The sequence below is a fragment of the Megalopta genalis genome, chromosome 12 (assembly GCF_051020955.1).
Source record: "Megalopta genalis isolate 19385.01 chromosome 12, iyMegGena1_principal, whole genome shotgun sequence".
NCBI lineage: Eukaryota > Metazoa > Arthropoda > Insecta > Hymenoptera > Halictidae > Megalopta > Megalopta genalis.
Genome location: NC_135024.1, coordinates 5,191,805 through 5,212,372, shown reverse-complemented (window position 1 = coordinate 5,212,372; position 20,568 = coordinate 5,191,805). Strand labels below are relative to the sequence as shown.

General features: G+C 36.4%; 3 protein-coding genes across 4 annotated transcripts; 1 reads left to right on the top strand and 2 right to left on the bottom strand.

Moving 5' to 3' along the window:
* Window positions 1-6,729: 6,729 nt before the first annotated feature.
* On the bottom strand, window positions 6,730-14,456 carry LOC117228815 (TBC1 domain family member 14). Its single transcript, XM_033484819.2, has one exon. The coding sequence runs from the start codon at window positions 13,656-13,658 to the stop codon at window positions 11,793-11,795; it is 1,866 nt and encodes a 621-aa protein (XP_033340710.1). The 5' UTR covers window positions 13,659-14,456; the 3' UTR covers window positions 6,730-11,792.
* Window positions 14,457-15,045: 589 nt separating this feature from the next.
* LOC117228744 (lipid droplet-regulating VLDL assembly factor AUP1) lies at window positions 15,046-17,182 on the top strand. Its single transcript, XM_076525532.1, has 3 exons — window positions 15,046-15,280; window positions 15,839-16,746; window positions 16,827-17,182. The coding sequence occupies exons 1-3, from the start codon at window positions 15,240-15,242 to the stop codon at window positions 17,060-17,062; spliced, it is 1,185 nt and encodes a 394-aa protein (XP_076381647.1). The 5' UTR covers window positions 15,046-15,239; the 3' UTR covers window positions 17,063-17,182.
* On the bottom strand, window positions 17,117-20,559 carry Ssadh (succinic semialdehyde dehydrogenase). 2 transcript variants are annotated; one of them, XM_033484657.2, is made up of 2 exons: window positions 20,421-20,559; window positions 17,117-19,658 (listed from the first exon to the last, which is right to left on the bottom strand). In XM_033484657.2, exon 2 carries the CDS (start codon window positions 19,633-19,635, stop codon window positions 18,112-18,114), a length of 1,524 nt encoding a protein of 507 aa, XP_033340548.2. In that variant the 5' UTR covers window positions 19,636-19,658; window positions 20,421-20,559; the 3' UTR covers window positions 17,117-18,111. The 2 variants fall into 2 exon arrangements, with proteins under 2 accessions (XP_033340548.2, XP_033340547.2); XM_033484656.2 differs by having other exon boundaries at window positions 20,356-20,538.
* Window positions 20,560-20,568: the final 9 nt, after the last annotated feature.

Here is a 20,568-nt window from a genome sequence, read left to right as displayed (position 1 = left end):
CGGAGACCCGGCGAAGACTCTCTCTGTGACATTGTTGACCCTGCGCCACATGGCGTTTCGCATATGGCGCACTTCTGTCCGACCCGAGACGGTTATTTTTATACGTAGTACGCGGCTCGTAGATGAAATTCGGCACGCGGTAAGGTGGATAGCCGCCTGGCAGATTGGAGCCTGGTCATCCGCGGAACGGCGCATACAGCTGCGGCCGATTTACTCGCTATCCGTTCGGCCCGTTAGTCTTCGAAGAATCTACGAGAAAAAAAAATGACCGCGACGCGTGCGGTAAAACGCGCTCGCGCATCGCCCGCGTCCATTGGTCTCGTTAATCCTTCAATTGGGGGCTGCGTGCTCGTGGTACCGACGACGCAAATCTTCTTTGTGGAATTGTGATAACGTTGTTGTAAATTGTAAATAAAGGTAACGTTAACTTGATAAACGTCGTTCGTTAATTTAATTACCGTAATTCTATAACCGGATGAAAAGCGTGTCGCGAAATAATTCTGATGTTGAAAAATGCGATCTCCTCGGTTTTCGTAATGAAAATATTTTTCATTTATTTTCGATCGCTTCTCCCGGGAATCCGCTCCAGATACGTCAAATCGTTGCAGCGTCGCGCGAGATTTTATGCTCGCTATTTTAAAAAACGTCGTTCATGGTAAATGCTATGCACAATCTATTCTTAGCATTAACAATTACCAATTATCGGTTTCTGTTAACATTGCAAGTACACGCAGCAAATAGTCCTGTCCACACAAAATGCCGAAGACAAAAGATTCCCATGACGCGATTTTCCAGCTTAATTCGAGGCGTCATTCTTGAAATCTAGCGTGGAGTCCTTTCCGGCTGTCATTTCGTCAGCGTTAGAAGATGTCAAAGGCGACCTTCAACCATTCAACAATTCAACCATTAACCGGCAGCCACGTTACACCCCAACAACGATCCAATCGATCGAGAATCTCCGCACGCGGTCCTCTAATTAGCCCCGTCAACGCACCGTGTAACTTTCCTTTTGAGCGGACGCTTAAATTTCGATCGACCCCGAAACTTTGCCCGGCGAGCGACGCGACCTCGCTTTGATATCATCGGTCGATCCACTCAAACATCGCAGATTCAGCGAGCGCGCTTTCGAAAAAGCGCCGCTGAAGCTGGTCACCCGGTACTTTCGGCCAGGGGCTCGGGATGAAAGGCGGGGGGAGGGTAAAAAGTACGGTCGCTCTTTGAGACGAAGTTAAGGAAATGTCCCTTTACGTATGCCCTGTGCGATTCCCTGATGCGCCCGTGGATCCCGGCTATAGCTCCCGGTAACTGCGCCCCGGAAAAAGGATTAATATACGCGACGAAGTCTCTCGCGTAAAGTCAATCGTGTGAAGCCTTGCGTAAAAGTGCACTTTGTTCATGGAAATCGATGTAGTTTAATCAGAAAACTGCAGCGCGGAGAGCAGGCGGCGGGACGAGGGGGGAGCGGGCTAACGTAAGTCCCCTCCATCGGCGGAATGTAGGGGCATTTAAGTAGATGGAGGGTATAGACCCCTGTCTACTCCATTTGCTTTCAGCCCGAGGGACTTCCCCGATATATATCCCAATATTCCCGGTAACAATGATGAATCACTGCGGAGCACCTCTTGCGCAAGAAGTTGCACATCCAGTGCGCTTGTAACCATCCCTCTCGCTTCCTCTCTCTAGCTCTCTCTAACGCTATTCCTCCCCCCTCTCCCTCTCTCTCACTCTCCAACTCTCTCTCTCTCTCTCTCTCTCTCTCTCTATCTCTCTCTCTCTCTCTCTCTCTGAACCCGAAGCTCTCCCGTTTCTCATCTTGTTCTACCTCTTGCTCTACTCCGGCCTCTCTTGGGCCAACTCCTCTAATACTCGCGGACTTGCTTTGACCGTAATAACGCGTTCCAGCACTTGGTGCGGTTACGTAAAGCTTGATATAACAGTCGGATAAATAAACGGCCGGCATTAATGGCCGCTCGGAAAAGTTTTCGCGGATTTCGTCTCGTTTTGGTTTCGCAACGACGACACGCCGAAGCGGCGGGACCACGCCGCGGCCCGAAAAATGCCGGGCAATTTGGTTTGGAACGGCGAGATTGCGTCTCGGGGATACGGTGTTGCGGGCTGTGCAGAGTGCAGTTTTAAGCATTATGGAGATTCGGCCGCGGTTTGTTTTCGCCCGAGATACACGGCCCCCAGCTCGGCAGACTTACGGCCGCGCGAAAAATATCATTCGCCGGGGCTTCCTGCCGTTTTTCAGCGTTTTATATTCTGTTAGAGTAGCCGTGAACGAATGCGGGAAATGTGAACCCGCGCGACGCAGTTCAACTATGTACCGCCGATGCGGCGGGGTGCGGTGGGGCGCGGCGCGGCGGCGGCACCACTTTTGTTCAGATTTAAAGGATGTACTTGTTTTGGCAGTAGACCGTGGATCTTTATGCATTTATGGCATGTGCGAGCTTGTAGAATGCTATAAAAGGTACATCGAGCTGCCCCTTGCGCCGAGCTAGCCGAGCAAACAAATTTCCTCGCCCTCGGATCTTTCTGAAATAATTCACGAAAACTGAGCATTTGCATAAAGATCCGCAGTCCGGTAATCATAAATATGATTCTCCTTACTGTTTATGGATTTTCGTATGGTTCTCGTTTAAAAACGCGGCGCAACCAGGCGAGAGAAGATCGTGCCGGAACCAAAGCGAGAGAAAAGAAAATTGCGTTGCTTCGGTTGCTTCTATCCTATCATAGACAAATGTGAACTGTATCTCCGTGTAATGTGCGTAAAAAGCCACAAGATCGAAATACATAATCATGTCCAACGAATTCGAATGAAAATATCGCCTTCTCTCCAGACACTGTCCGATTTCAATTAACGAATCAACCCCTTACAAACGAATTCCTTGTAAAAAACAAGTCAAACTCGTTGCGAAGATGTTATAAATAATCTGCTAGATATGAATGTTATCCATTTCTTTTGAATCGAAACAAAATTCTATTCTTGCGTTAACAAAATTTAGGAATGAAAGTAAATAAAGACATACGAGAAACAAAAATTCTCTCGTCCTGTCGGAGAAGTTATTACGGATGAGGACGTGCCAATCAGCGCAGTTATGGAAAAAATCGGCGGTTCAACTGGTTAATAAAACTTGTGAGACGTAGACTGTAGACTGTAAGAAACTAAGAAAGTATAGGCTTATAGATCCGCGAAAATTCCGTAACGCTTACGATTTTCAGTGACCAGAGCATTCTCGAATCGAAAGCTCCGCTGTTAATCGTTACGGAAGATACACAGGGGCAGATTTCTCTTGACCCCGAGGGAATATACCGACGATCGTTTTAATCGTAGTTTCGCTCTGTAAAATACACCGGCCGGCGAATGAATAATATTTTTGTTGTTTACGATGCATTCGATCCGAGACACAATCGTTGTATTTTTCTCGCGGGAACCGCCGCGACCAGTGCTTTCTCTCATCCTTTCGTTAAATGTTCCTTCCAGGTCGCGGTGGAGCTGAACAGGAAAAGCGAGAGAGAGAGAGAGAGAGAGAGAGAAAAGTGAAAGAGCGAAAGAAAGAGAGGAAGAGGGAGAGAGAGAAGAGAAAGAGCAAAAGATAGAGATAAGGAGAGAGAGAGAGAGAGAGAGAGAGAGAGAGAGAGAGTGAGAAGTGAAAGAGCGAAAGAGAGAGATGAAGAGGGAGAGAGAGAGAAGAGAAAGAGCAAAAGATAGAGATAAAGAGAGAGAGAGAGAGAGAGAGAGCGAAGTGAAAGAGCGAAAGAAAGAGAGGAAGAGGGAGAGAGAGAAAAGAAAGAGCAAAAGAGAGAGACAAAGAGGGAGAGAGAGAGAGAGAGAGAGAGAGAGAGAAAGGGAAGGGTCGCCACGAAAGAGAGCAACGCAGCCATATATTGGCGCGATAAATCAGCAGCTGAAACGCGTTCATGGCGACCAATTAGCGTTGGATGGTAAGATCGCCGGGTCAGGGCACATGTAATAATGACGAATCAGTTCGTAGCCAGTTCACTGGCATGGCTGGTTCTGCCTCTTATTAATAAATTCGCTTCCCATGCGACGTCCTATGAATCATTCGATAGGCGACCGGGGAGATTCTATTAGACTGATTGGCTTATGGTCGGGCGCCGCGGCTCAACTCCATGCCGATTCGTCTCTCGGTTCCCGGGGACCGACGAACATGGTACCGTTCTGGTACCGTTCCGGTACCACCGACATGATCTAAACACTCCGCCTAGGAGCGTCCTCCATCGTTTTATAACTCTGCGTAGGAAAACAATTTATGTTTACCTCGGCGGAAAAGAACGGGAGAACGAAACGCTACGGAGCCACGTAGAGCGCGTCGGCAAAAGAACGCGTTTTCACGAGCCAATAAAAGCTCGATGAAATAAACATCGCCCCCAGCTTCGACCCTCTCTCCTCATCTCCAGTCTCGCTCTACCTCTTTCCTCTCTCTCTCTCTCTCTTTCTCTTTCTCTCTCTCTCCCCCTCCGAAAATAACGTACCGCGTTTACATTGAAAATCGTCGGTACGATGAATGTAACTTATAATTGAATCGCCGCGTCAGTCCCGGTTCGTTCGTCGTGAATAAACGTTAATTAGCCGGCGAAGAACGTTTAATTAATTTCGAAACCCGTTAAATAGATCCGACTCAGTGACCGACGTCACGGGGACCGTCTCATCCCCTCGCTGACCCAGTTCGAAACTCTAGCGCGTTAATTCTGAAAACATCGAGCAGAGACGGGAATCCACAGGTCGCGTCCTTCCAGCAGAAAATTCGAAAAACTTACGGAACCCCGGTACTCACCTTGCGTGAAATCATACCCTAACCGAAACAGGATTAACTCCCCTAATTCACGGAGTCGACTCCTTAACTAGGCGGCGGGGGGTCTGAAGCCCCGTAACCAAAAGTTAACATTGTTTTCGCCGGGTCGAGCCCTCTCTGGGAAAACGGCAAGTGATCAGCGATGCCGTAGCAAGGGTGCGCGTGTTTGTGATCGTTGCTGACACAATACTTTATGCATATTCGTCACGGGCTGAATAATTGATAAATCGTCGCACCGCCGGGAGGTAAATCGGTGCCTGTATCTGACGATGTACGCGAACGCTGCGGCCGCATCCATTACGGTGCTTGCACGCGGAATGATTCGAGGCTCGCCGCGATAATGATGTCACGACGAACGTCGGAAGGTTAAAAGACGTTAATGCGCGTGTAACCGCGCGCGCCTTATCTCGCGCGAACGGCTCGCAGCCGTTTCAATTTGTTTGATCGAGTATTGAGTTATCGCCGGAGATAGGAGTATCACGGCTGTCTCAATTAATCGTAGAAGTGCTCGCTGCGTTGTTTGCTTTCTTCTACTTTGAATTTGATTGTTAATCATTTAAGTGTATTATTTCACATTTCGAGGACGTACGCTTGCGTGCTCGACGATTTTTAATCCGTAACGAGTACACTCGATGGCAAGGTTGCATAATCGAAGTGAATTATAACAGAACGACGAGAAATTGTCTAGTCACAGTTTTTCGATTATTTTTATTATAAATATTTATTATAAAATCAAACCCGCTACACGTTTCTTCTTTCCTCGAGTAAATTTGTTTACTTCGTATGTATGTATCCCATTTTTGTACGAATGTGCTCTGAAGTGTGTTAAAATTACGAATATGTTGTTTGTGTGTGTGTGTTTTTTTACTAAATTAACGAGTACTCTCTGTATAAACAACGAACAAAATTGCCATTTATCTGATGCTAGTCGAGTCGGACTCGTAGCGAAGGCTTCGAAATGAAATTATGTTGTCGTCGATATTTGGTTACTAGAAATTGTTAATTCTATTCTTAGCGTTACAGAAATCAATAATATTTATTATGTTTTTTACCTTTTTTTTACCGCTCCCTAGTTGATCATATTTGAACACCTTCAAATTAACAAGCTAGCGCCATTCGCCGTAGGGTGCAAGAACCCACTTTAAATTCTGTTGGTAATGTCGCAGACGATATTACCGACGGCCTAACGTTCGATATACATATGTATATTTCCCATCTCGTATGTGCATCATAAATGGACAATTCTGATTAGATTGATTAAAATAATAATCGAATTCAATGTTAATTAAATTTCCGTAATTACATTGCGAAACAAATAATCTTTAGAAAATTCAACGAACACAAACTACATATAAACTCACGTACTTCTGATGGTGACGGTTTTATTTTGTCAAAAATCGAATTTCTGCTACCAAGTAGAATCCAAAATCCGTCAAATACCAACAATATTCAAGATTTATTAATATAGAAACAATGTTTTACCTAGCATTGTTTTACCTTGGCCAATCTTGGTCTACCTAAGCTTGTTTTTACCTATCTTGGCCTATCTCGAATTATCTTTGTCTACCTTGTCCTACCTTATTTTACCCCGAGGATGACCGCGGTCCTTCAGAGCTTCCTTGGTCTATAGTCAGCTAGCTTGAGGTGGTCCAAAGGACCTTCGAAACTATGTTGGCCTACCTTCGGCTACCTTGAAATGCACAAAGGGACCATTAGTACTGCTTCGTTCCACAAATTCGATCAATTTAGTAGCTAACAACACAGCAATTTATTTTATTTCGAATTGTAGCTTCGATTTGAGCCCCCAAATAAATAATAGATAATAGATAGATAGTTAATAGATTTTTTTTTCTACGAGAATATATTCGAAAATCGATTCAAATGACGTGGATTAAATGAACAAGATCGGCAATAATGTTCCGAAGTATAATTTTATTCGTATGCGAACAAAAATGATCCATTGAGATATGTCGCCGGCATCATTTAAAGTACAACATACACGCACGTTTACATAATTTCATTGCCGTCCATTACATGATATAAAAATTGTTGTTACATCGTTTGTTTTTTTTTGCGGTAAATAGGTATTGAGTTTTACATTCCACCCTTAAATCACGAAGCAAGCGCGTCCTATATATATACAAAATATTTCTCGAGTTAATTGTAAGATCTGTTTACGATGCTAGGATATAGTCGAAGAGATATGAATACGAAAACTTCAAGTGGGACAGTTGACGACTTGAAATTTTACCATTCATCGCTGCGGCAGCGAGAAGTTGCCCCTAATTAGGGATCATAATTTCCCTGATTGCACCGGCGCGGCGGTGCAACGGTCGTTCATTGTAAAAACTTCGTGACAGTCCCTTATCCGCCACCGACCACCAGTAGATATAGTTTTACATCTTCGTCGATGCGCACGTTTTACCGAAAATAAATACTAGGTTCGATTCTTTACAAAATATATATTACAATATTGCACTTAAGGTAAATATACACACGATAAAACGCGTAAAAAATATACAATGAATTCCCCCTATCGAGAGGCACTAACGACAAGGAACACAGAAGTGTCACATACATTGATTATGCACAACTGCTCATCCATACACTTAGTATGCTCTCAAAAATTCCGCTGAGAAAAAGGGTGTCGGTTTTTGTTACTCATTACACGTAAAGCTTCGTAATCTCAATCGCTGCTAAATAATCAAACCAGAACGGCGTAAGATACGTGTAGGAATAACGACAATGATACTCTACGACGGGCACATCAGCAACAAGTGCTCTTTGCCCTCGGTGCAGCGACCTACTCTGTGGGCTTTATGGATCGCAAAAACGGTAGAATACTTCAATAATCGAAGAACTTGGTTCTTCATACTCCCAACTTCACACCGAATCCTTCGAAACGATGCATAAAATAAATTAAAATAACGCTAATATTAGACATTCAATTTTGTCCTACATGTCTTCCAGTATAATATTGGTCTATAAATATAATAAAAACTCGATTATCCAGTCCACCAATGTTATTATTCTCTATTGTCCAAATGTGTTTCACGTATAATTAACCGAGTCTAGGGCAACCTATATGCAAAATGATTTATTGTAGAAGTGAATAAAAATATAATGTAGCATGTGTCACTCACTGCTTGGTCCGGATAATCGAGGTTCTACTGTACAGTCAAAAACAAATGTTATTGATTATCTCTGATACCAGTAATAACGAAACGAAAGATAAAGAATAAATTTTTATGCCGCTTTTAGGACCCAAATACTCCACGATGCGATGTCACAGAACGAAGAGAGACTCTCTATCTTGCCATCAAAGAGTCTCTCTTCCTCATCTCACGCCTACTCTATCATTTACTTGAAATCATTAGGTTTATTATGAATGTATCCGGCACTGTATCCGGAATGTATCAATACCTTGACTAAAGTCCGCATAATATCGAATAGAGAATACGTACAGTAAAACTAATTCAATTTTTGTTTTAAATCGTATTTAATACTGATCGATCGTGTCTAAACCGAACACGTTTAAAAGACTCGACGTTTTTTAAGTAAGATAGACAGATAGATTGATAAAGAGAGAGAGAGAGAGAGAGAGAGAGAGAGAGAGAGAGAGAGAAAGAGAGAGAGAGGAAAAGTATGGTTCGAATCGATGCAATGTTGATCGGGAATCATATAAATGTGATTCCTCACTTTCTTCTTCACTTTCGATCCGGTAAAGACGTATCGAAAATATAATAATTACGCGACGCGCTGAAGATATGGTAAAGGTTCCCTCCATTTACACAGCAATCGTGGATACGCCTACATGTATCTCAGTAATTCTTACGCAAACCCACAACACAACACATTTACACTCAAGAACGCACACGTACGATTCGTATTCGTGCAATCGATTATCCTTATAATTACAATCAGATTATTAAAAGATCACTAAATTAGTAAGGCGAGAAACTCACGAGATTCTACGGAAAAATACGGTTTTCACAGTTGCTCGAGAACTATCGCTTTAACCGAGGATACACACCGTACTAACAAATGTACGCGAAAAAACGTTCGAACAATTTATTCGGCCCCTGCTAACACAACCATTTATCGGTTGGCACATTGTCGACCAACAGACTGCGAATTTGGTTCTTCAAAATGAAAGTGTTCTTCGTCGATTGCAATAGAGAGACCAGACAGAAATCGCATACTCTTTCATTAATAATTTTAATGAATACTTTGCTTTATCTTAAGAGTTTTACTTACTCGTTTTTATCGTGAGTGCATAAAATCCGCAGTCTATTGACGAGTTTTTGTATAAATAGGAATCATGCTTTCTGCTAATTGAAAGTAGAATTAATATTAATAATTTTGAATTATTGTATTCCGTAACCATCCACGTGTAACTGCCGATGCATAGTTTCATTGATTTACACATAAAATATATATGAATTAACGTAACGCAATCGTAAACGTTCAAACATATCGTTCATTTGTATCTTATTACTTGCCGGTCGCATGTATGTATATATATATATATATATATATTTATGTATGTGCTTCTATTTACAGTTGGATCGATTAACGTAGACACTTATCAACGCTCGTTAATTAGTCCGAATAGTGGATGGAATGAGAGTATTGTCAATTAAAAATTAGGATAGCTCGGATCTCCGCGAGATTCCGAGTTTATGTTCAGTTTTCCACTATTCTTTTTTTAAAAGGATCATCTACAGCGTAAACGTGTCCTCGGACACCGTGTAACTGTACGTTTATCACCTCATCTCCGAAAATCAGAGAAAATAAAAAGAATGAAATGTCTTGACAATGTCTTACACGAATCAATTTATTCATATCTTGCAAGAGGTTTATTGGAATATATCTGTATATCTTTTTAGATGATTATTTTATATAGTTCGTAAGATCCGAAGCATCAAGCCATGCTATAAGCAAAGTTATTGCGATGTGCTTGTATTGAAATACCTATACACTGAAATTCAAAAATTCATTTAGTGTACTAGCATTATATGTATATACTGTGCTTAAGATTCTATTATGTCTTGTTAAGAATTTCGAGACGAAACGCATTAGAAACGACAATCGATGAACAATACCCGTAACGTAAGAGATTAAGGGACAAGCACATACAATAAACTTTCAATAGCTAGATTGTAGGAAAATATGTTTTCGAAGTTTGTCTATAATAAAGCACAATTATCCGAAAGATTGTAAAGTCTTAGACATGGAATACATTCTACGCTCGTTATAAAGGCCACTTAAAAAGACAGGATTTAGGCTTTTGCACGTGTACAACCGAGTGCTCGTAAATCATTGTTGATAAATAGAATGCAAGATATTATTCATACTCGTATGTGATGAATGAAAGAAAAGTTGCAAATATGTTTGTTGTTCATTTCTTTCGTATGCAGTAAAACGTACGATCCATATTTATTTTCTCATCTATATGAATAAACGAAGAATAATTTTTGAATCAGTGGCTGAACAGATCGAGACTAAAGTTTATTTAATAGATGAAACGCTTATCGTTAGATATTTAGTTTCTTAATTAGTGTTTATGATGTCACACATAGGCAGACGAAGTCTTGATATAATCTTAGATCATTTGCATATAATTTCAAGAGATTCTTTAGTCTGTTATAAATAATTTGTATTATTCAAAATTAATTTTGTTCCTTAGCTATTTGTAGTTTACTTTACCATTAGTCGAAGTACAGTAAAGACTAATCTCTTTCGCTTTATCAAGTTATAAAGACTTGTTTTATGTCCAGTACCATTAAAGCTTAGGAAGTGTATGTGATAACGTTATACATTAAATAATGTATATTTTTCACAGATTTCTTTCATGTAAAATTTACCATTATCCATCCGAGATTATACACGTCATGGCACGTAAATTTTACTATCTGCATTATGTTTATTGGTGTCTGCCATTATTAAATACGTATCGTAGGTACTGCAATTAACGTATTTCCGCTTATTTGGGATGATGTATACATGTATGCTACATTTGTCCTAAAGATGACAAATGTAGCAGATCTGAGCATATACTTTGAGTATTTTTCAAAATATTTCACATTTCCACAATGTTCGAATGTATGTACCAAAGACAGTTCAAAGTACTTTAAAGTTAATGTGCAATATTCACTATATCATACTTTTATACACATGCCAGTGGTTCTTAAATCTATACAGTAAATATGGAAAATATTTTATTTCAGGAACAAAGAAAATCTATTATAAAGAAAATACAATTTCTTTCTTAGATTTGGTAGAACAAAATTAACTTAAAAATAAAAAATTGATTCGTAGAAAATAGTAAATAAAAATATCGATAATAATAATAATTTTGTTTTATTCCGAATTTCGTACGAATAGTTTAGAAATTATATATCCTAATATTTTTAGTTGAAAATAGAGTATATTTTTATATATATGTATATCAAATTTATGTCAGATACTGTATTTCAACACGTTATTTTAAACTTCTCTCGTTCAGTAGCAGAATATCTTTGCATTCCTCCTTTATTACACAATTAACTTATTGAAACATATTTTTTACAGATTTGTGTGGGAAGCTCTTGCCTTTATATATCTTAAATGTATTAAACAGATATCACATCTCTCAGCATATTAATTTCACGTACAATAAAATCTAACAAAATAATAAACGCTATGTAAATTCAATCAACTAAAAAATAAAACTTGGTGCTACTCTTTCATAAATTTTCATTGGAAAAGACTTTCAACATTCGTATGTAATAATTCGAAGAACATTATCTAATAATTGTGTTTTAAAATTAAAGCAGATTCATGGAAAATTTACTTTGTTAAAACCTATATAAATAATAATCACGTGTTCAGCACAAAAATATCTTTTGTTGTTTAGAATAATAAAAATAGTATTTGAGATTCATTCTTTTAGATCTGGCTACTTTTATACACTCTTTATCATAATCCACAAAATCACAATGAAGAAAATTGAACTAACATTTGCTGGAACGTTGTTGTTCCAACAGTAGTAGACATTTGACTAATACTGTTAAATAAAGCTTCTGCCTGTAAATTTTCTGGCAACCTAGTAAGAAATTGTGCTCCATGTACAAAATCCATTTTCAATAATTCTTCCTGATATAAATGTAATACGCCGAGTGCTGTTCTAAAGAGGAACTCGTCTCCATCTCTGAGAAAAACATCCCAGATTCTACATGCAACATCCAGAGGCATTGCTTTGGCATATATAGTATACAACCAATCTAACAAATATAAATCTGGACTCAGACCAGCTTCTGTAAAATGAGAAAAGACTTTTGGCAGCTTATGTGCAAGTGCACTAGAATATACTTTGTAGTAAATCTCCATTCGTTTTTGGTCTAATGTAAAAGCGGCCCTGTGACAAGGATGATTCAATAAATTAGCAAAGCAAATAAAGGCATCTGGAGGTTCCATGTTTAATGATAATATAGCACCCACAAAACTCATACCTTGTACGTAACCTACATCAGGTCTATAAACAGCGTAAGCTGCCAAAATACCTTGTAGACTATCAGATAATGGTCCACCTTCTTGAAAGACACATAAGGTAGGAAAGGTACGTGATACATCTAATTTGATTGCAGCTAGTGTGTCACTTACAGGACTTGTCATTGCTCTGTCAAAACATATATTGTAAAGATGTGTTGTTATATTTAAATTATTCGGAATTGCCAACTTCCACACTTTACCACGAACACTGGGTGGGAGACCACGCCACCACAGTTCACGTACTTTTTTTGTGTTCTTAACACTTTCAAATTTAGCGAGGACTTGTACATTCCAAGTGTGAGAATCTTCTGCTAATCTTTCTTCTTCTTTCAACTGTAGTTCTCGTTGCTGTTTGCGTTCTCTCTCTTCTTTTAATTCTCGTTTCCTTGCTGCTTCTAGAATTGCACTATATTGTTTACGATGACGTTCTTCTTCAATTGCATTCTTTGCTGGTAGATTCGCTGGTCTCGGCTGTTGAATTAGAGCTAAACTTCCTCCTACCTTATCCACGTTCCTTGATGGACTACCTGTAGGCGTAGATTGTTGAGAATCTTTGTTCTTCCATAAGAAAACATTCTTTGAGAAAAGTGTATTTAGTCCCCAACGCTTGGACTTCTCAACTTTTTCTGGGACATGTTCATCAGAACTCAAAAAACTACCAGAAGGAGAAACTTCGCTAAGGGAAGACACAGTACTACTACAAGAACGTGGTAAACTGTTTCTAGGACTACTGTTTGCACTACCACTCTCAAATCTAATATATTTATCTTCGTCAGCTTTTGAAATCCCATTTAAGGATTCATCTTTTTGGTCACAAGGAAAATTTGAATATTGAGATTTACAATCCAGCTGTGTGTCATTGGATACATTTACTTCTTCTAAAGAATATAATTGTTTTGTAGTTGGATTGTAAGCTAAAGACATACTCTCCAATGCATGATTTAAACTGGTTCCTGCAACTCCCACAGAAACCACATTTCCAGCATCGTACCATTTGTTTTCACGAATATGGACGCATAGAGCTTTAGTTTTTACAATAGGCATTGAAGCCACATCGCATGCCAATGCTTCATTAATGTTGACACTATTGCAGGATATAGAATCTCCATTTAATGACACCAATTGTTGTTTTCCAATTTTTGGAACAATATTGTTAGCAATATAACAATTAGAATCTTTCCCAGATACTTTCAGTACCTGGTAGTTGTTAGATGTATTCCCAAAACGGGACACAATACACGGAGACACATTTTGCGACGGAACCGGATGACTATTTCCATTTAAGTGTTGAGACACAGGACTCTTCATGACTGGTATACCTTTTCTAACCTTATTAACACACGAAATATTGGTTTAATAAGAACACGCCAATCGTAGATCACTTGCTCATACGTAATAAATATAAACTTGTATATAAGCATATTTCCTCATTACTCGTCGATGATGCTATAAATGTGTGTCGTCGATGCTTTTAATTACGTCCACTACGTGATGAGACAACACCCTCATGTAAAGCGTGCTTACTTTTAACATATTTATTTCATCTCAGGAATTTCTGAGCTTAAACATGATTTAAATGACCACATTCTCCAAGATTTTGCCCTTTGATAATTAATAGCGGACCGCACCGATTGTGCTTTTTGCTTGAACTGCCTTCTGAGCAAAGAGAAGTGTTCAGCGTTTCGAATCGTAAATTTCTTCTATTGAATTCATTATGTTAAAAAGCATCCGAGAATAGCATTCTTTTTCCACATGAAATAAACTGTGGTAAATATTTGCATAATAGAATATAACTTCATCGATAAATATTTGACATACTGATTCTATGTGATGCTATGAGAGAGATTTTACACTGAGTCGAAACTGACAGATGCGTATATGTATATGGTGACATGTTAAAGAAAGCTGTGTATATGTGTAGTTACTCTTTCCTGTATCAAAAATTGGTATAAATATTCGGTGATATTTCAGCCAATATTATAGTAAAACAAAAACAATTTAATTGCTGATAGAGCAATAAATTGTGAAAAGTAAATAATTTGTCGTGTATGTGGTTGCTATAATCTTGACCACTGCAACAATAACGAGATCACGTGACCACATGAGTGATCGTAGTCACTGTGGTCAGTGGCCCCTATTAGGTTGATAACATAACATTATTTTTTTAACATTTATGAGAATAAACTGATTTAATATTAATGAATATACAATTCTGTTAATAATGCAATATTGTATGTCAAATCAATGCATGAAAAAAAAGTATTGCATGTAGATATAGAATACATATAGAATACGTGTACATATAGAATATCTTTAAAGTTTGTATTTTTACATCAGATAAAACTAGTTTACATTACGACAGTGAGATTTAGATGTCAAAAGGAAGAGAGAGAGAGAAGGAACCATTATATTCATCACAATAACATCTTTATTCAATTGCAAAGATAACTTTTTACTATTTGAATATTATCTTTTCATCGTTATTGGATATTCGTTATCTGTAAATTATGGGGTATTTTCTAAAATTAAATGAGATAAAAATAATAATGTTATGTTTAAAACTCGAAATTGTCATAAATAATATACTTAAGAATTTATAATAAACTACAACAGTCACTTGGAAGGCCATAAAAGTAACGTAATTTTGTACATTGAAAATAGTACTTTACCTTAAAGTAAAAATTCCTAGGACGTCTGTGTCAAAACAGCTGATTGCAGAAATTGATGGAAACGAAAATTCGTATTAATTGAAAGCTACTGAAAAGTAGGTTAAAAAAGGTCAAATATCAGTCGTGTCATTGCCGAATCTCAATAAACAGTCGTAATTCTTTCATTGAAATATAACTGCTAAGTGTGAATTCTTAACATAACAGATGTTTGTTGTAAGAAATGTCACAAATTGATATTCAGGATTTATTTGATAAAAGCAGGTAAAGCAGTCATATATAAACAATAAATTTAAATAATGTTTCATTAATAATCCTATAAAATCATAATTTTGTTTAATAATAAATAATGTTATAATAGTGTAGCAGTGAATATAATCAATGTTATACAGTATTGAATTTTTTACTATTAACATATGGATACTGCATAAACGTACGAAATAATTTTTAAGAAGGTAAACTTGTAAAATGAAACTTTGTAATAAAATCTTATAAATACATTTTAGTTTAACAAGTTAAGTATTAATATAAGATATAAATCATCTATTACATTTACCATCTATAATAACCTACATTCCACAAGTTAAGTTAAAAATATATTTCTGCTATATATGCTACGCGTTTCACAATAGTACAAGAATGATATTCACTGTTTATAGGCAATATGCTATTGATTGAAACATAAAAAATTGAATAGTTATTTGTATGATAGTAGATACTTGTTTAATATTTTTGTATATACTATTTAATTTAATGGAAACAATTTTTCTATTAGTACTAGTTTTACATAAATTTTATACTTAAATTATATTTATTATCCAGGTTTCCTAGTGGTTGGCAGCTCCTATCGATATTGTTATATACACCAGTGGGTCTTCTACTTGTGTTACTACGATTATTAACTGCATTACAACTTTGGCTTATTGCATCGTTATTACCTAATTGTAATTCTCTTCGAGCATTCTTGCATCATGGGTTTAGTTTTGCTTTTGGCATTGTGGTAAAAATTCCTAAAGATGAAATTAAAGATCAACAGTCAAGAATCATTATTGCCAATAATGTCTCTGTTTTGGATCACTTTGCATTATACAAAATTACACAAGCATTAACTCCCAGTGAATGGGAATTACCTGCTGCTCTCAGCAATACACTAGGGTTTCAAAGAATGAACATGAGCAGTAAAGAAGATCTGATCACGGATATAAAACAATTTCTCCTAACTTCAAGAGAAAATATTGTACTACAGCCCGAATTTGGTACAACCAATAGCCGAGTAGCTTTGTTGAAGTTCAATTCATGGCCATTTACTATACAACCATCTATTCAACCGATTGCCATTAAAGCATGGAGACCAGAATTCATACCTATTCGTGTTACTTCATTGGCATCCACTTGGTGGACTGATGTCTTTTGGTTTATGTTCGTTCCTTACACAGTTTTCACATTTAAATACCTGAAAGTTAAAAGAAATACAGATAGTAAAGTACTGGTACGAGAAACAGAAAAAGACATAGCTGCCACTCTTGGTCTTAAGACAAGTTCTCATACTGTAGCAGATAAAGCAGAATTTGAAAAACGTTGTATTATGGAAAGAACGCGAATGAGAAGACTCAATAGAAGAAATTCACCAAACTCGCAAGTCATACACAGCATTGAGATACAAAGAATGGTACAACAAGTTAGTGAAGTGCTTCCATCGGTTCCTCATAATGTGATCCTCAGAGATTTGTGTATGTACACGTGATCATTGGTGTACATGTAATATATCTTACATTTATTTTAATTGTTTAATTCAAAATAATTCTTTCAGTGAAAACACGCAATGTTGAACTCACTATTGCCAATATTCTGGATGGCATAGTTACTTATACACCAGAATTAAGTCAAACAAGTGTTGCTCCTTCTGCATCACGTAATCAAGTGCAAACAAGCATGATCAAGGATAATAGTAACTTAGGAACAACTTCCTTTCAGGAAAGAAAAGCTAAAATGATAAGAGAAGCTAGGGAAAGGTATATTCAAAAACATGGACTTAAAAATTGCTGACATTCTTACTACAGTTTTATTGTGATTATTGTATCTTTATTGAAAACAAGTATGTAATGTTTTGCTGTATCTATATTTATTATTACATAATATGAATATAATTTTATTTCTAAAATACAATTGTATGTTCTTACAATTACCTATTCCTTTTATATATGTATTGTATAATATTATGTACAACAAACTTTGGAAGACTGCGTTTTGAATAGTTTTATATATTTCTTCTTATTATTTAATATTCACAAGGAAATTCCATTTATGCACCACAAATACGGAAAAGTAAATTTATTTAGCTCGTAAACCTAAGAATGTTTTTTTACTCCTATTAAATAGAAACACAATAAATCATATAAAAATAACTTATCATAATACATTTGTATTATATTATATACACTATATTGTTTCACGTCGTATTTATGGTTTATGATCTTACATTACATAAAAAATTGGAAGACATTTCATTTAATAATTCGTGTACTATTTTCATTGAATGTAATACTATTAATTCAATCTAAAATATCCTATAAATAAAGTATTATACAAAATATTTGATCTCCTTCAATAATTTTGCTACAAATATATGTTGCTACTAGTTTGAATACTTTTTAAAAATGATCATTACTGCTTAATGTTTCTAATACATACATATTTAATACATGTTTATAGAACCTTTTCTACATATACGTATATGTACTATTTTCAATGAATATAATACTACTATTTCAATCTAAAATATCCTATAAATAAAGTATTATACAAAATATTTAATCTCCTTCAATAATTTTGCTACAAATATATGTTGCTACTAGTTTGAATACTTTTTAAAAGTGATCATTACTACTTAATGTTTCCAATCATACATATTTAATACATGTATATAGAACCTTTTCTACATATACGTATATGTACTATTTTCAATGAATATAATACTACTATTTCAATCTAAAATATCCTATAAATAAAGTATTATACAAAATATTTGATCTCCTTCAACAATTTTGCTACAAATATATGTTGCTACTAGTTTGAATATTTTTTAAAAGTAATCATTACTGCTTAATGTTTCCGATACATACATATTTAATATCAACATAATCGTGAACTCCATGTCTAGAACCTTCTCTACCTATACCTGATTCTTTTACCCCACCAAAGGCAGCTTCAGCACAGGAAATCAAACCTTCATTCACACCAATCATTCCAACTTCTAATGCTTTGGCTACTCTAAATATTTGTGGTACATCACCTGAATAAAAGTATCCAGCTAAACCAACAGCTGTATTATTAGCTTTTTGTATAACTTCTTCCTCAGAATTAAATTTATTAATTACCGCTACTGGACCAAAAATTTCTTTGTTATATATTTCCATGTCCTCGTTTACATTTGTAATAAGAGTAGGAGAATAAAACAGTGGTCCTATTTCAGTTAATGGTGTACCACCACAATGTACTTTTGCTCCTTTTTTTACTGCATCAGTAACTAATCTGTGTACAATTTTTAACTGATTGTCTTTAGTAAGAGGACCATGGGTAACGCCTTCCTTACTACCATCTCCCAATTTAATATCACTTTTAATCTTTGCTAAAAACTTTTCAACAAATTGATCAAATACACCTGCTTGTACAAAGAATCTATTTGCAGAGACACATGTTTGACCAGTATTACGGAATTTACTTGCCATAGCACCTGTTATAGCTAAATCTAAATTTGCTGAATCGAAAATAATAAATGGTGCATTACCTCCTAATTCAAGACTGAGTCGCTTCATAGATGAAGCGCACTGTTTGTATAAAATTTTTCCTACTGGTGTTGAACCAGTAAATGATAGCACTCTTACTTTGGGATTCTCACATAGTTCTTTACCAACATTTGGTGAATTTTTTTCGCTTGTTGTGAGCACATTAAAGGTTCCATGTGGGAATCCTGCTTTCTCTGCAAGTTCAGCCAATGCTAAGGCAGTAAGTGGTGTATCTTCAGATGGTTTCACTACACATGTGCATCCAACAGATAAGGCAGCTCCTGCCTTCCGGGTAATCATAGCATGAGGGAAATTCCATGGCGTAATTAAAGCAGCAACCCCCACAGGTTGTTTCAATAAAAATAGGTGCTTATTGGGATCTCCTCCTTGTAATACTTCTCCATCAACCCTTCTAGCTTCTTCTGAGAACCATTCAACAAAAGAGTTTCCATATATAATTTCACCTTTAGCCTCAGCCAAAGATTTTCCATTCTCTTTGGTCAAAATTTGTGCCAAATCCTTTGAGTATTTCACCATTAAATCATACCAATTTCTAAGCAAATGACTTCGTTCTTTTGCACTTGTTGTACGAAATGATTCAAAAGCTTTCGATGCTGCTTCAATAGCTACTTTTGTGTCTTGGACATCCATATCAGGTACATTGTTAATAACAGATTTGTCAACTGGATTATGGACAGGAAATATTTGTTTACTGCTTGCTCCTATCCATTTGCCATTTACGTACGCAAGATCTTTTAGAAGATGCATTGTTCTAGTCAATGTCAATGCATGGGATGAAGTGTACTTTTGTGTTATAGATACACTGTGGAACATTGTGCCAGCAAATAAATAACAATCTGCAACATACAATTGATCATAAAAAGCATAAAAAATAAAAATTTACATATGCAATAAAATTTTTGATGGTATTATAACTACACTGCAGACTTTTATGCAAATGCATATTTCGATATGCTGCTACTAGTTTGCTATTTTGAACAGAAAACATATGCACATATAATCATATGTTTGTTAAATATAGCTTTCATAACTATCTTTAAACTATGAAGTTGTTTAAAATTTAAGACACATTAAAGTACATTTGCAAATATTGTTAGCCATAGTAAAAAGATTAGAAACTATTGGTGTAGAGATTTCTTACAAATAATAATCAATTTCATTACTGGCTTACAGTTATAAAGATCAGTTATATATAGTTACAAAAAGAATCTAAATTTGTCTGAAATATATTCATTTTTGTCATATAAATTAATATCGACTGACAAACGTGAATATTTAAATTCCAAAAACGTGGTAGAATTACTTGTGAATTATTGCAATGCTAATTCTGGTGGTTCATCATTAATAAATTATTAATTAAAATAAGATTGTTAAATATCTATTATAATAGAAATAATTTAGCGTACATAAACGCATATTTTTTATTCATATTTACATTCTTGTTTGTATATTTTACGTACATAAGAATCCACACTGTAATTATAACTTTTATAAAAAAAACTTTTCGTTTCAGCAGAATTTCTGTACAAATACCTTCAGTTAATAATAATTTCTGCAATAAAATGTCAATACCGCGTGTGCTGACTGGTGACACTTACTTCAAGACTACAGACTGTCAATGAGAGAACACTTGTATTTTCAATTGTATGTCACGTTTTATACAAACGGTTACTTCTAACACGTTGACGTTGTCAATTCATGTTATCTATTTCATCGACATATTGACCTTATGTAACTTATTGCTGA